The 13,734-nt window shown below is 45.4% G+C and overlaps 1 protein-coding gene and 1 long non-coding RNA gene across 2 annotated transcripts in view; one reads left to right on the top strand and one right to left on the bottom strand.

Annotated features, from left to right (window-relative positions):
* Positions 1-2,510: 2,510 nt before the first annotated feature.
* On the bottom strand, positions 2,511-12,190 carry LOC308588812. Its single transcript, XR_014008897.1, has 3 exons — positions 11,134-12,190; positions 4,569-4,688; positions 2,511-2,823 (listed from the first exon to the last, which is right to left on the bottom strand). It is a non-coding gene; the product is annotated as an uncharacterized lncRNA (long non-coding RNA).
* IGFBP5 (insulin like growth factor binding protein 5) overlaps positions 9,360-13,734 on the top strand; it is a 42,145-nt gene continuing 37,770 nt past the window's right edge. Inside the window, exon 1 of the mRNA XM_081197377.1 lies at positions 9,360-10,471. Within this exon, the coding sequence (XP_081053503.1) occupies positions 10,120-10,471 (352 nt within the window). The 5' untranslated portion in view covers positions 9,360-10,119. The remainder of the gene's footprint in view (positions 10,472-13,734) is intronic.

Below are 13,734 nucleotides of genomic sequence, written 5' to 3' on the forward strand. Positions count from 1 at the left end.
AAGCTAACTGGACAGAATCCCTTCCAGATAAAGCCAGTTCTTTATCCGTGAGTCATCCATTGGCCTGTCTGGGTGCCCCGCAATGAGTGTGATGTGTCCAGTGGCAGCAGAGTACACAAACCAGGCCAAACAGTCTAGAAGACATATGCTCTAGCCCTTCATCTCAAGTTTGGAAAGCTGACACTTTCATGCATTACAGCCTGGAGTTAGTTGTGGAGCCCAGAGCAGATGAGGTGTACTGAACATCAGCCATTTACCCATAGCTACAGCAATGAACAGACCATCTGTGATACAGCGTATGCTGCATGTGATATCAAATGCAGAATCTCATACCTTGTCCCAGGAACCTCACGAATCTACCTTTTTATGGTCACAAGAGGAATAAATTGTAGTCAAGGGGAAAATAATGGTGAACGGAGGCCACATTCTCATGTCACTATAGCCTTGTGTTGCTGGCTTATCACCGTATATCAGGAAAGAGCAGCGTACTGATGGTTGCAGCCTGCTTACTCCAGATTTGTTCCTTCCACAGAGTGAATGGGGGAAGCAAAATGAGAAGCAGCAATTAAACATGGCTTGTTGTGACATCCCAGCCTAGGATCCTGGGTTGTTTCTCCCTAACAAGCCCAGGTCACCATGGTTTGTTGCTGGCTTATGGATCCTGGCTTGTTTGGCAAGCACAAGCCCTCCTTTGGAGATCACAGCAAGCTGAGCTTAATTGTGGCTTTCTAGCTTGTTTCTTCTGCTCAGGAAGGTCGAAGTGGGACTGTGCACACCAGCACCCTGGACCAGCAGCCTTGGGTTTCATTACTTGTGTATGCAGCCCATATTACTTGTGTATGCAGCCCATATTAGCAGTTTCAACTTTCTATAAACTGGAAACAGTCAATGGACAATAGGTGCTTCAACAAACAGGATATCTCTCACTTCCTTCCCAGTTCCTAGATAGATAGATAGATAGATAGATAGATAGATAGATAGATAGAGAGTGAGTTCAGAGCTGTATTTAGGTACACAGCATCTGGACTTATGACCTAGGTGGTGGAGCTCAGGCATCTGGGTGGAAGAATGGGCTCGCAGTTAGGATTTCAAAATTGAACCGATTTAAAATGAGACAAATTCTGGATTGGTCTGTAGCCCTCTGCACTGTGCACCCTTTCCACCACCACCTCAACATTCCCTCTGGTCCCTTGCAGAGAGAGTCCTGCCTCCCTTGCTCATGCTTGTCAAGGTGGCAAGCAAGGTTAAGAATTGTGGAAGCATCTAGGCTGCACTTGAAGCCTGTGGCTAATTTGAACACAAACTCCATATGCTCTCCCCTGGGAAATTAGATAGAGATAGAGAGGGGCGCAGGGAATATAACAAAAGTAGGAGCCAAGGTTGCCTTTGGACTGTATCCAGAGGTGGCTTTGCCTTAGTGGAAAGTGCTTCTGCTTATACAAGTCAGGGCACACACACACCTCCTTCTTTTTAGCATTCACTGATCCATGAGTCATCCATTAGCCTTTCTGGATACCTGACATAACTGTGATGTGTCAAGTGGCGCCAGAATGCACATGTCAAGCTAAACTGCTTGGAAGATATATGCTCTACCCCTACTGCTGCCCTCCATGCCATATCCATGCTATTCTGGAGGGAGACACACACAGCCCAGCCTCAGCAGAGTGACCACGTGTCCTTCCCACTTTATGGAGAACAGTCTTCAGTTTGGAAGGTGGGCTGGTCCAAATCTGGTATAAAGAACTCTCAGAGAGGGAGAGGCAGGACCTTTCAGACCAAATGATGGCAACAATGACAGTGGCATCTCCATGGTTTCTGAGCCATGGGGTGACTCACCCCATCCCTGCTGGCGTTCAGCTGCTTGGGTGGGCTAAGGAGGGGAGGGTCTCATAACACAAAAGTGGGTCATTGTCAGTGTGGCCCTGTGTCCTCCTTTGGAAAGCGGTCCTCCATTTTGAAAGGCTATCTGGTCAAAGTCTGGTTTAAAGATAAAAGTGCAGGGGCCTTGAAGTTCTCCATCCACAGGTGGTACTTAGACAGAGGACTGAGCAGGCATGTGGGTCACCCAGCCACAGTCTCCCCCCACTATGGTGAGAAGTGGTGCATTTCTATTTATAGCATGGTGATGTTGTTGTTTTTTAAAATATATATATACTGCTTAATACTTTTTTAAAAAAATATCTGTGGTTTACATAAAAACAATAAAAACACAACATTCAGTACAATTTCCTCGCCGGACACCAGTGGGGAGAGCACGGGTCCTCCGCTACCCACACCTTCCCTGCGCAGAAGACTTCCGCGCAGGGAGAGTAGGAGGAGACTTGGCGTCAAACAGCTTTTATGCTGGAAAAGGTTTAAGAAACGCCCACTGACGGATTCTGCTAGCGACTGAGGCAGCCACGAAGTGAAGGGCTGTCCAGACAGAAAAGGTTTAACAAGGCAACATAGCCAGGAGTGGTGGCAACGTACGCACGAGCAACCCCTATATTCATTACAATACCCAACCAAAAACGACATTAAAAACAAAATCCAACATTATATTGCAAATTAAACTAAAGCAAAAAATAAAAATCCATTAAAATTAAGAGTCAGAGTCCAGGGGGGGAAAGAGTTTTTCAGAGGTATTTAAATGTCATTACTGCCTCTGCCTCACAAGTTACAACGGTGGAGGCATCCCCGAAGGTGGGTGCTATTGCTGAGAAGGTCTGCTTCTGCACTGTCATTGGCTGGTCCTGCTGGGACAACCTGTGAGGCCTCCTGGGAAGAGTTTAGATCAGCTTGTTCTGTACTGGGAAACAGCCTGCTGGGCATCTTGGTCTGAAACTGTATACAGATTTAAATATCAACAAAAACATTGATCTTCACTTGGTAGCTAATAGGCAGCCACTGCACCTCTTTAGAGGGAGGTGATGTTTAAGTGACCACCCAAAGCTCAGGAACAGCTTTTGCAGCAGGGGGAGGGGGCTAACTGCAAAATATTGGGTGCCCTAAATTGCATCCGATTCGGCTGCTGTCTGCTAAGACCAAGCTGCCATGGCATACAGTGATTATATGAATGTAAGTGCCTATCTTACAACAAGAACAAACAAACAAAAAACCCACCCATCATCTTTTATTTTTAAAAACCTTATGGGCAACGTTTCTATTAAAAGAAATGCTTGAAGCAGCGTGCAATTAAAACAAACTATTAAAAGACAACAGTGCACTAGCATGGTATATTAGAAGCCAGCTGCAGCAGAACGCCGATTTAAAACATACTGGCTATCCACAACATGGGCATTTCATCTATCTGCCTATGTCATCAAAATATTTCTGTTCTAAATTCTCACTTAAAATGTGACCATATTAGCTAGCAGAAGCCAAACATTCAAATCACAGAAGTAGAATATACCAATCAGAAATATAATAAATGAAAACACAGAAATATAAAGCAGCAAACAACCTCTGAAAGCCATCTATCTGCTGCCTCCTTCAAAGGCAGTTGCAGAAACAAGATAGTTGGCACTTTTGCCTAGAGAAAAAGAAGAAGAGAATGTGGCCCCCTTTGCATAGATAATCCCATGTATTTATGGAGAATATTTGTTGGCTGCCAAATTAACCAAGACCTCTGAGTGGTTCATGGTACATTATGGTTTATTTATATACCTCTTTTGGACCAAAGGCCACTGAAGAGTGAAAAAGTATGGAGGAGAAATTAGACTAACTTCACATTTATAGGCAAACTCACCTAATTTGTGTTTATCAAAACAATATGCGAACACAGGGACTTTATCTGGTGAATAAAGATTCTTAGTGAAGGCACCAAGTGGGTATCATTGGGAAAGGCATTCCATTATGAGGGGGCCACCACCAAAAAAGTCTTCTCCTTAGTAACCACCTGCTTTACACCTGGAGAAGGGCCTCATCTCATGGTCTGGGCAGATATATACAGATGGACGGGCAATATTTCAGGTATCCTACCCCCAAGCCAGTATGGAAAAATTCTTATTATGAGTGGGAGAACCTAGAACAGGTACTACACCTGATGGTGATCTCAGCAGATTAGAGTATTCATATTCAAGCAGACTATCCTGTAGGCATCCTGAAATGCACCCAGAAAGCAAATGGAATTCAGTGATGTTCTTAATCACAGACATATTGTGTTCATTGAGATAAGCCGCAGGTAGCTATCTGGTTGCCTCACACTGGATGAGCTGTAGTTTCTGAACACTTTTCAAAGAGAGTCCCATGGAAAGCCTACTGTCTATTATGGATGCATGGATGTTGGCAAATGATCATCCTTCTGCAGGTATGGGCTCAACTGGAACACTTACCAAAGCGGATTGTGGATCATGGTGCTTCTGATCATGGGTGGCACCTGAGAATCTAGGAGCAGAGCCAAAAGGAATGCCTAGACTGCCCACCTGATCTCTAGAGGAAGCAGAGTGCACTTCCACCTAGGACAAGCCAAGCACCAACTCCAGAGTAAACTGCAGCAACAACACCTCAATCTTCTATGGAATGCATTTCAGTTTCGTAGCCCTCACCCTGCCTATTACTGATCATTTCCAGAACATCTATTTCCTCACCTTGATTAGATGAAGAGGGTGCTGAGGATCGTTGATGAGCTTCCCTCAGTGGTTGGATATAAATCTCAAACAGCATGGGAGGCAAAGTGAAACCATGTGGGCACAGCCACATAGCAATTGCTGTCAGGTGAAGCAAAAGAATTTCAGCATTGCATTCTGAAAAATCCCCTAGGTACTAGAAACAGAACCAACACAATATGGTGCCTTCAGTTCTAAGCCCAGACAACCATCCCAGAAAGCTGTCCACAGATGCCACGGACAGTGCTGTTGAAAGCCGGAGCATGAAGAGTGTCACATTCCCCATGCCTTTCTGCTGCCTTAGGTCATTCACCGGGTGTCAGGGACTGTGCTGAGGAGGGCTGCACTGAGGAGGAATGGTGGGAGCCTCCCCCTCCCCCTGCTCCTGATCAGGATCCTGAATCTTCCCAGGAGCAGGAGGACAGTATAGATTTGGGCTAGTGGTTTGCAGAGGACATAGTTCAGAAGGCAGAAGCTGGGAAGTACTGGATGGAGAAGAGAAGAAGAACTGGGAGAGAGAGAGTTAACAGACTCACTTTCTCTAGAAAGTGTTAATCCACTGAGCCCAAGGTCAAGAAGAGCAGATAAGGTGGCAACACAGAAAGCACAGTGGTTGCAGATCAGGTTGCAAAATGCGGAAGTGACGTGGGTGACTAGGGAGGAAGTGGGTGGAACCCTTAATTGGGAGCACCTTCATTCCTAGGAAATGGATTCTTTGTTCTCTCACTGTGATCGTTAAAGTTTCTAACTGGTAAGAGGACTCCTTTCCCTTTGTTCTGCATATTTACTGCCAAAGCAGGGAGGAAACCAATTCCCTGAAGCCTGACACTGGGGCAACCAAGACAGTCCTTCAAGCTGGTTGGAACCCAGGCTGAAATGTATCCAGATGCTCAGGGTCATCCAGGAGGTTCTGAATCTGGACCACACCAGAGGCTCCTGTAACTTACCCGAGGAAGAAATTTGGAAACAAAGTGGTAGCTGGATAGTTCCTCTCTGTTGCTCCCTCCCTCCCTTTTGGAAATGGCATGAGAGAGAACTTAAGACAATCATTTAGCAGCTGGTACGAAGAGAATACAAGCAATGCCAGAAAAATAAGATCCTTGTTAGGAGTAAATTCTATTACAGCTAACAGAAGCTAATTGGTTGCAAACCAGTTTCTGGTTTCTGCTGTTTTAAAGCAAAACTGCTTCTTTGCTACAGGTGAGAGAAGCAAATTTGACAAAGAGAGCAAATGGGCACTGATGGGCTCGTTTCCATCATTAGTGGTGAGCAGGATCACTTAGCCACAAATTGTACTCGGGTCTATTTCTTCCAGTCCATCTCAATGTGATATTCCCAAGTGTGATATTCCCAAGTCTGTTCTGTTGTTCGTGTGTGTGTGTGTGTTTAAAAAAAGCTCTGTATGAGAAGTCAGACTGAAATATATATTTAGAGTTGTACATAAACACACACATATACAGTGGTACCTTGGTTTAAGAACAGCTTGGTTTATGAACAACTTGGATTAAGAAAGCTGCAAACCCAGAAGTAGGTGTTTTGGTCTGTGAACTTTGCCTTGGAATAAGAACATGTTTCGCTTCCTGTTGAGTGTGTTCCATTTGTAAATTGAGTCCCCCGCTGCTATGGGAAAGCACGCCTTGGTTTAAGAATGCTTTGGTTTAAGAACGGACTTCTGGAACAGGTTAAGTTCATAAACCAAGGTACCACTGTATAACTCAAAATAATATGCATTTTAAAACATATTTTATCTCAATGCACACATTTTCTGAATGTATTCTATCCTAAGATGCAGCTTTTAGGGCAAGAGTCATGACACAAAATTTGGAGAAGCATGAAATCCATGGAGTAGTTACATTCCAATCCATTTATTAGAAGTGCAAATTAAGGTCACTTTGTTTTAAAAACATGGGTCAAGTCAATTGCAAAAGCCTAGGACCAAGGCAGGACTGCCAACTTTTAAAATGGCCCCTGCTCCTGTGCCTTTCTCAAGCAGCTTGATTTGCAGACATTAGTAAATGGTCATGTTATGCCATGAAACGTTTCTTTTGCTGGTTTCTGCATTAGAGACACAAGAGCAGACCAGGCTGGTCCTTCCTAGTGCCAGGTAAAGGGAAGGCTTTTTCAAATCTCTACTCATCCAGGAACTCTTTTGCTGGCTTTGAAAAAGTTACAGTCAGCCACATCTGCAAATAATGGAATATGAATAATCTTCCAGGATTTTATGAGGATAAATGAAGCTTCAAGTCCAAACACACTTCCCGAGAAGTAGGCTCTGTTGGTCACATCCACAACATACATCTAAAGCACATGGCTTCCGTCAAAGAATCCAGGAAGTTGCAGTTTGTTAAGAATGCTGGGAACTAGAGCTCTGTGAGGAGTGAGCTACAGTTCCCAGGATCCTTTGCGGGAAACAGTGTGATTTAAGTGTGCATTAAGTATGCTTTCAACGTATGGTGTAGATCTGCCCACAAGTGGGGCATACTTCTGAGGAGACAGAACATGGTGCGCAGCAGGACTACTAGTGGAGCATGTGTAGAGGCAGGTATTGCATACTATAAATTAGGGGGTGAAATTAAGGGTTGTAAAATAAGCTCTGTAGGAGATTTGTTAGTGAGAACTAACCCAGCCAATGTCCAGGGTGGAGGGTGCATTTTGCCCCCAATACAGTTCCCATACACAAACATTGCAATGCATCCTTGGAGAAAGTTGTATCTGTTGGATTTCCACCTGTCACACAGTGGCTAAAGACTCACCAGCGGAGAAAAAAGGCTGTGAATCCCAAATTTAAGTTAACCATCAACGGGGAGAGTATTCAATGAGCTTCTGCAAATTTCCCAGCATTCAGATTCTTTACTTAAAAGAGTATTTCATGATGCTGACAGCTCTTGGACATTTGAGAAACAGATCTCTCTAGGGTCTCTCTCTCTGTCTGTCTGTCTCTGGACTCCAATCATCCCTCTGTTTGGTGTCAAGAAAGAAAATGTAAGACATTAAGTAGCCAGCACTAAAAACATTCAAGCAACGCCAGAAAGGGGTTAATATTTTTTTCAAGAAGCAGGCCCAAGGACTTATCATAGATAAGGGTGCATTCTAGTGGCAAAAGCAATGCAATGCAGGCATTTTCAGCACAGTCGGGAGAACTGAAATCCACCTGGAAGAGGAAGAGGAGAGGCCCGGCCGCTCCTTGAGAATCTCCAATGAAAATTGACCGGTTGCTCTCAGTCATAGCCCCCTCTCCCACCCACCCTACCCTTTGTTGGAAGGAAACACCGACTTCTTAGTGGTTACTATATGCAGAAGGGGAAATTTCAGAACGCCAGGCTGTGGTTCCATATCTCCTGTGTTTTCTTCAGAAGCCATGTTTGCGTTTGAGCCTACTGGGAAGGGTGGCGGTAGACATGCCCATCCCAGCTACTGGCATCTTGACAGTTTGTGGCCTTTCAGCGCCCATGAAAATAAGAGAAGGTCATTGGTTCTATAACACGCAAGAGAAAAAACCTTTTCTTTCCAGACATGTTTTTTTTAAATGTGTTTCAAGGTAACAGGTCAGAAGAGCACTGGGAAGGGTAGAAGAAATAAGGATGCTTATTTGATGTGGCTCTTTGATGTGGCAAAAGCCCTCTGATGATGCAGCTAACTTTGTTTCTGGTTTCTGTTTAGGTTCCCTGCTTTTGCTCGTTTGTTTGGCTTTGCTCATGCTCTGGGTTTGCTTAAGCAATTGGTATTTGAGAGGTAAGGAGCTTTTGTCAGACACACACACACACACACACACACACACACACACACATACACGCTGGCGGAGAGCCTCGCTGAACAAACCAAGCGCTGCAACTCCACGCAGGTTATCGCCCTGCAGCGGTGATGTCATGCAAATGGGCACCTGCCATGTTAAAACCTGCAGGCGCGGTGCACAGTAACGGAATTGTCAGCCTAATCCTGCAAACAGCTCCTGGGGCCTGGAACGATGCCTCTCAACTGCGAAATGTCAGATTATACACAAAAGGAGCCACGCTAGGCTGCGATAACCCACATTCTGTATACAAGCCTGATTTCATGAACACTCTTTGGCATGGAGCAGACCATGGTGATTAAGGTGATGGGAGCTACCACAAGGCAACACTCGTGTAGTGAGTGTTGCCAGCTGAGCAGAAACGATGCCTGGCTGGCTACCATTCAGCAATCACCAGGTAAAGATTTTTGACGGGGTCTGCTAGGCAGCAGCAATTCCATACTGAGCTGCTGTTAAGTGCACAGGAGCAGGGATCAATAAAAAAGTTGGCAACTCCACATGTACCCTTGTGCCTATGCAGAGTTACTCAGATCCGAAGCCCCACTGAGGCTTGCTCCCAAATCATGGTGTGCGCACATGATTCTAGCCTTGGGCATTTAATAAAACAAAAACATGACACCAATTTAGCCCAGAAACTCTGAGCTTTTTCCACTCTTCCCTGCAGTCTGGAGCATAGAGAACTTTATTCCTTCTTGTCCGGTATAAATGAGGCAATTGGATGCCTTTGGGGTGGCGTGTGTGTGTGTGTGTGTGTGTGTGTGTGTGTGTGTGTGTGCCTGCGAACAATAATGTGGCTGATCATTGCCAAGGGCTTTGGAAGCCTAGAAGTCAGAAGCTGCACAGCCCACCCCCACACACATTTGGAGTGTGCACTGATCTTGCCCTGGTTCCTGGCACCCATTCAGGCTGAGGTGTCATTGGGATCTCAGATTGCAGCGAGGGGCTGGCAGGCAGCCAGGGGCAGTCTATTTAAAAGACATGCCTGCTCGGCACTATTCAGTCTCTTTAGAAACTTCTCCAGGGGAAAAGTGTTGGGAGATCTACAAAGTGGAATTCTTTTTTTTTTTCTCCTTTTTTTCCCCCCTCCTTCGTTCTCTTTCTACTGCCGACTTTGTAGAAATCCTCCAACTTTTACAGAAAACCTCTTTGTTGTTCTTAACCCAATCTAGGAAGAGGAGGATAAGGGGGGAGGAAAAAAATTGCAGCCAGTCCCATGCTAAATCTCTTCTTGACAAAGCCCAGCTCTACCTGCTTTAATGCTACTTCTCTCCAGGCGTTTTTTCATTTGCTGCAGATAATATCAGGACAGTCGAAAAGAAGCTGATTCCCTTCTCTGCTTCCTCCTCAGCCTCTCTTGCAGACGTTGCTTTTTTGAGTGAAGCCTGTGGATTATTATTATTATTATTGTACCTCTCGGTGTGCAGCTTCACCAAAGCTCTCCTGGCTCTTCTCTCCCCCCCCCCTTGACTCCCCAACCCACCCTCCCCATTTCCAACCTGTTGCATGCGTAATTCTTGCAACTGCAGATTTTGACAGCCAGGTTTTGTTTTTGCATTCCGATCCTGAATCATTTCTGAGGTGGAAAAGCTCTTTTGGAATCTAAGGAAGGAGACACTTTTTTTCGTTCGTTCTTTTTGAAAAAGATTATTTTCCTATTTTTTTATATAGAAATTTTTTTTTTTTTTTTTGCAAAAGAAATAAAAAGAGGACAATCAATATTGCCTTGGGTGCCTGCCACGCTGCATGCCTGCCTGTGCCTTGAAGATGCTCGTGACCCAAGTTTTGCTCCTCTGCCTCTGCCTGGGGCTGTCCCAAGGGCTGGGCTCCTTTGTGCACTGTGAACTTTGCGATGAAAAAGCCCTTTCCATGTGCCCTCCCAGCCCGGTGGGCTGCGAGTTGGTGAAGGAGCCCGGCTGCGGATGCTGCATGACCTGCGCCCTGGCTGAAGGGCAGTCTTGCGGGGTGTACACCGAGCGCTGTGCCCAGGGCATGCGCTGCCTGCCGCGCCAAGGTGAGGAGAAGCCCTTGCACGCCCTGCTGCACGGCCGAGGGGTCTGCCTCAACGAGAAGAGCTACAGGGAGCAAGCCAAGAACGGTGAGTCCTGCCCCTGGGCCTTGGCTCTTGAGGGGAGGGTCACGGGGCACCCCTTCATTTCGCTCCACTCTCTTGCCTCCGCACATCCCTGTCTACCACCTGCCATGCTCTCTAAGCGCCCTCTGAACATCTTCCCCTTCTGTCTCCTCGGATGCACCACCTATCCCATCAGGTCACCTTTCCAATCCGATTACGCCCAGGTCACCCCCACCCCACCCCGCTCACTTGCACCTCCTTTACCTTCCATGACACATAAACCTGTGCAACCTCCACAGTGCTGCCCTATGTTCCTCCCTTGCAGCGCATCTTAACCTTGCTTCACCTGCAAGTGTGTTTTCCTTCTTTACCCAACTCTCACCTGGTCACTCTTCCCCTCCCCAAGCCTGGGCTCCTTATCTCCCATTGCATAACTTTCCCCCCATCCTTATTATTGCATGCCTGGTTTCTCACTCAGATGAATTTTACACCCCACCTGTTGCCTCCTTGACCATCGAGTCACACCTTTTACACTCCCACCTCCTCCTTTGGTCCCTCCACGATCCTGTCACATTTTAGTAGCAGTCTGTCTTCTCTGGTTTTTATTTTTAATGATCTGCATCTATTTGGCAAGAGCACTCAGACAGATACACCCCATTAAGTCCCGTTCAGTTCAGGCTCCATACCTTGTGAGTGCAGCCCAGTCCCATCTCTGTCCAAACTTGAGAGTGGCTTTTTCCTTGTGATGCATCTGAATGTTTTGATGGGACATAGAAAGGAGCAGGTGCAATACAGTAACAAAAAAATGCCGAAGAAAAGAATACTTTTGAACAGGGAACTTTGATATACGTTTTAGGGGGGTGAAGAAGCCAGCATTTCCTAACCCATATTCCATTTGAGCCATTTCTTCTTTTTTGCACACCTGGATGCAAAAGAGCATTCTCTCTCCCAAAACAGCCACTGATTTGCCCCCCTCCTCTTTCCATCTTCTGCAAAAAAAACAAACCCCAAAACACACCAGGCATCTGCTTTCTGCCAGCATGCCTGTTGCATCCATACAGTGAAGATTTGCAGTTACAACTTCTCCTTCCCAACACCCCATAAATCTTCCTGCTTTTATGACAACTCCACCCCCCCCTCCCCACACACACAGAGAGCCTTTTCCTTTTCCTGCTGCTGCTTGAAAGCATTTGCTGGCTTTGGGTTGTCATCTCATCCAGCGGAGTGAAAATATCCTTAAGAAAACAAAAACAAGTTTCCAAAATGTCAGGTGCTTCATTTGGAAGAGGTGAAAGGCGAAGGCATTTTGCTTGGATCATTCCATAAAGTGGAACTAGTCTGTTAGGCGAGGAGGAGGAGGAGGAGGAGGAGCAGAAGATACGACTTGATTTCCTGTCTTGGAACCCAGTAAACTCTGTAACAATCCACTCACACTAAAACTATGTGGAATATCCCCATTGCACGTCATCTACAGTGTGTGTGTGTGTGTGTGTGTGTGTGTGTGTGTGTGTGTGTGTGTCTGTGTTTGGTCAGTAATACGAACAATATGGTTCAGTGCAAATATGACAGCCTGCAGAGCAATACACTCTGATCTTCCTTTGGAGTTGCAACAGTGCCACTTACAGACAGATGAGACCAGCAACAGTTTGACTTTTTCATTTAGTTTGAACGTGCCTGAGCGTTTTTCTCTTTCCATCCCCCTTTCTCTCACGCTTTCGGATCCAGCTGTACAGCAGGTGCTCCAAAATTGTCTGTAAGAGGAATAGCCAACTTCTTAATTCTTGGGGGCCACTCTGCTCTTCAGACAGCAGTCCTGGGGCTCAAAGTATGTAGCTTGATGCACAAATAAACCAGGGGTTGTTGGGCATTGTTATAAAGTCTCAGATAAGCCATCAGCAGCACAAAAACCCAAAGAGTGTTGAATCTAAATGTGGCCTCTCCCTCTCATGCATGCAGCCATTATATAATTATTTTTGTTTCCTGGGGAGGGGGGAGGGCTAAAGTCCTTGCCATCCAGAAGTTGATCTCCTGGAGACCAGCAAGGAAGCATGATGATTGGTGGGTCGTGTCCAGTCTACACATTTATAGCAGGCCATTCATAGTCAATATGAATGGACTACTGTTTTTTAAAACTTTTCTTAAATTTTCTTGCAAATTTTGTCTCTAAAAATGGGTGGAATCAAAAGGAGAAGAAGAGAAAAAGGGAGAGAGAGGTCTAAAAATGGCAGCTCAACTACTCCCAGTGGATTGGCCATGAACCTATTTATTAGGCTGCTGGAGGCTTGTAGGTTAAAGGGTGACAATTTTTGAGGACTTTGGGGTCAGAAGGTGGACACTGATCAGAAACAGACCTTTGTTAGTTCTCAGTAAAATCAGTGCTGTTTTTCTGGAAAAAGAGGTGCCAGAACTCACTATGAACACCTCCCTTGTTCTCTAATAATGGCAATGGCACCTACCTGAGAGGTGCCAGAACTGAGTTCTGGTGAGCTCTGGCTGGGGGAAAAAGCTCTGAGTAAAATTATCCAGAACTGTTGGCATGACTGGTAAATAGTATTTTTGCCGTTAAGTTAAAAGTTTCAGAGATGGTGGATGCTGTGGATCCTAGGTGTGTGTCGTACTGCGGAAGTGTTGCTCTAGCACTCTGATGGGGCTTCAATGACATTTCCTTGCTGTCCACCTCATTCCTGTTTCCAAGACCTGCCAGTGAATTTCAAGGAGCCTCATTTGCTCCTTAGTTAAACTTTAATCCAATAATGTAAAAAGCAGCCGTTGAAAATAATACCAAAGTCACCTTTTTCTGGAGATGGGCATGTGCTGGGAACAGATGACTTGCAGGCATAACTTTGTGCCTGCAGGAGCTTCATATATATATATATATATATATATATATGTAGGTTTTGGTGTCTTCGGGTGTCTTCCCGTGTAAGAGTTAAAAGTTAAAAAGACACCCGAAGACACCAAAACCTACATTCCTGTACCCGTGAAAATCTACGAAAGCATATATATATATATATATATATATATATATATATATGAGAATTTCTGAGGGCAAGGCATAGGGAAAATAAAAGCTCTTGGCACCAGAACAGTAGAGTGTGAGAACGGAGAAGTATATTTTCATAGGCATGTTTCTAAGCAACTGGTGAAAAGGAAAAATGAAGTTTGACTTGAACTTGAAGGCTTCTGCCAGGTTGGCCAGAAATCCAAGGAGCAATCGCTTAGGAAGCCAGTCCCAGCAATGACCAAAATTGTCCCAGAGCTGGAAACTGAAGAGAGTGGGGGGAAGT

This window comes from Podarcis bocagei, assembly GCF_964188305.1.
Source record: "Podarcis bocagei genome assembly, chromosome: 1".
NCBI lineage: Eukaryota > Metazoa > Chordata > Lepidosauria > Squamata > Lacertidae > Podarcis > Podarcis bocagei.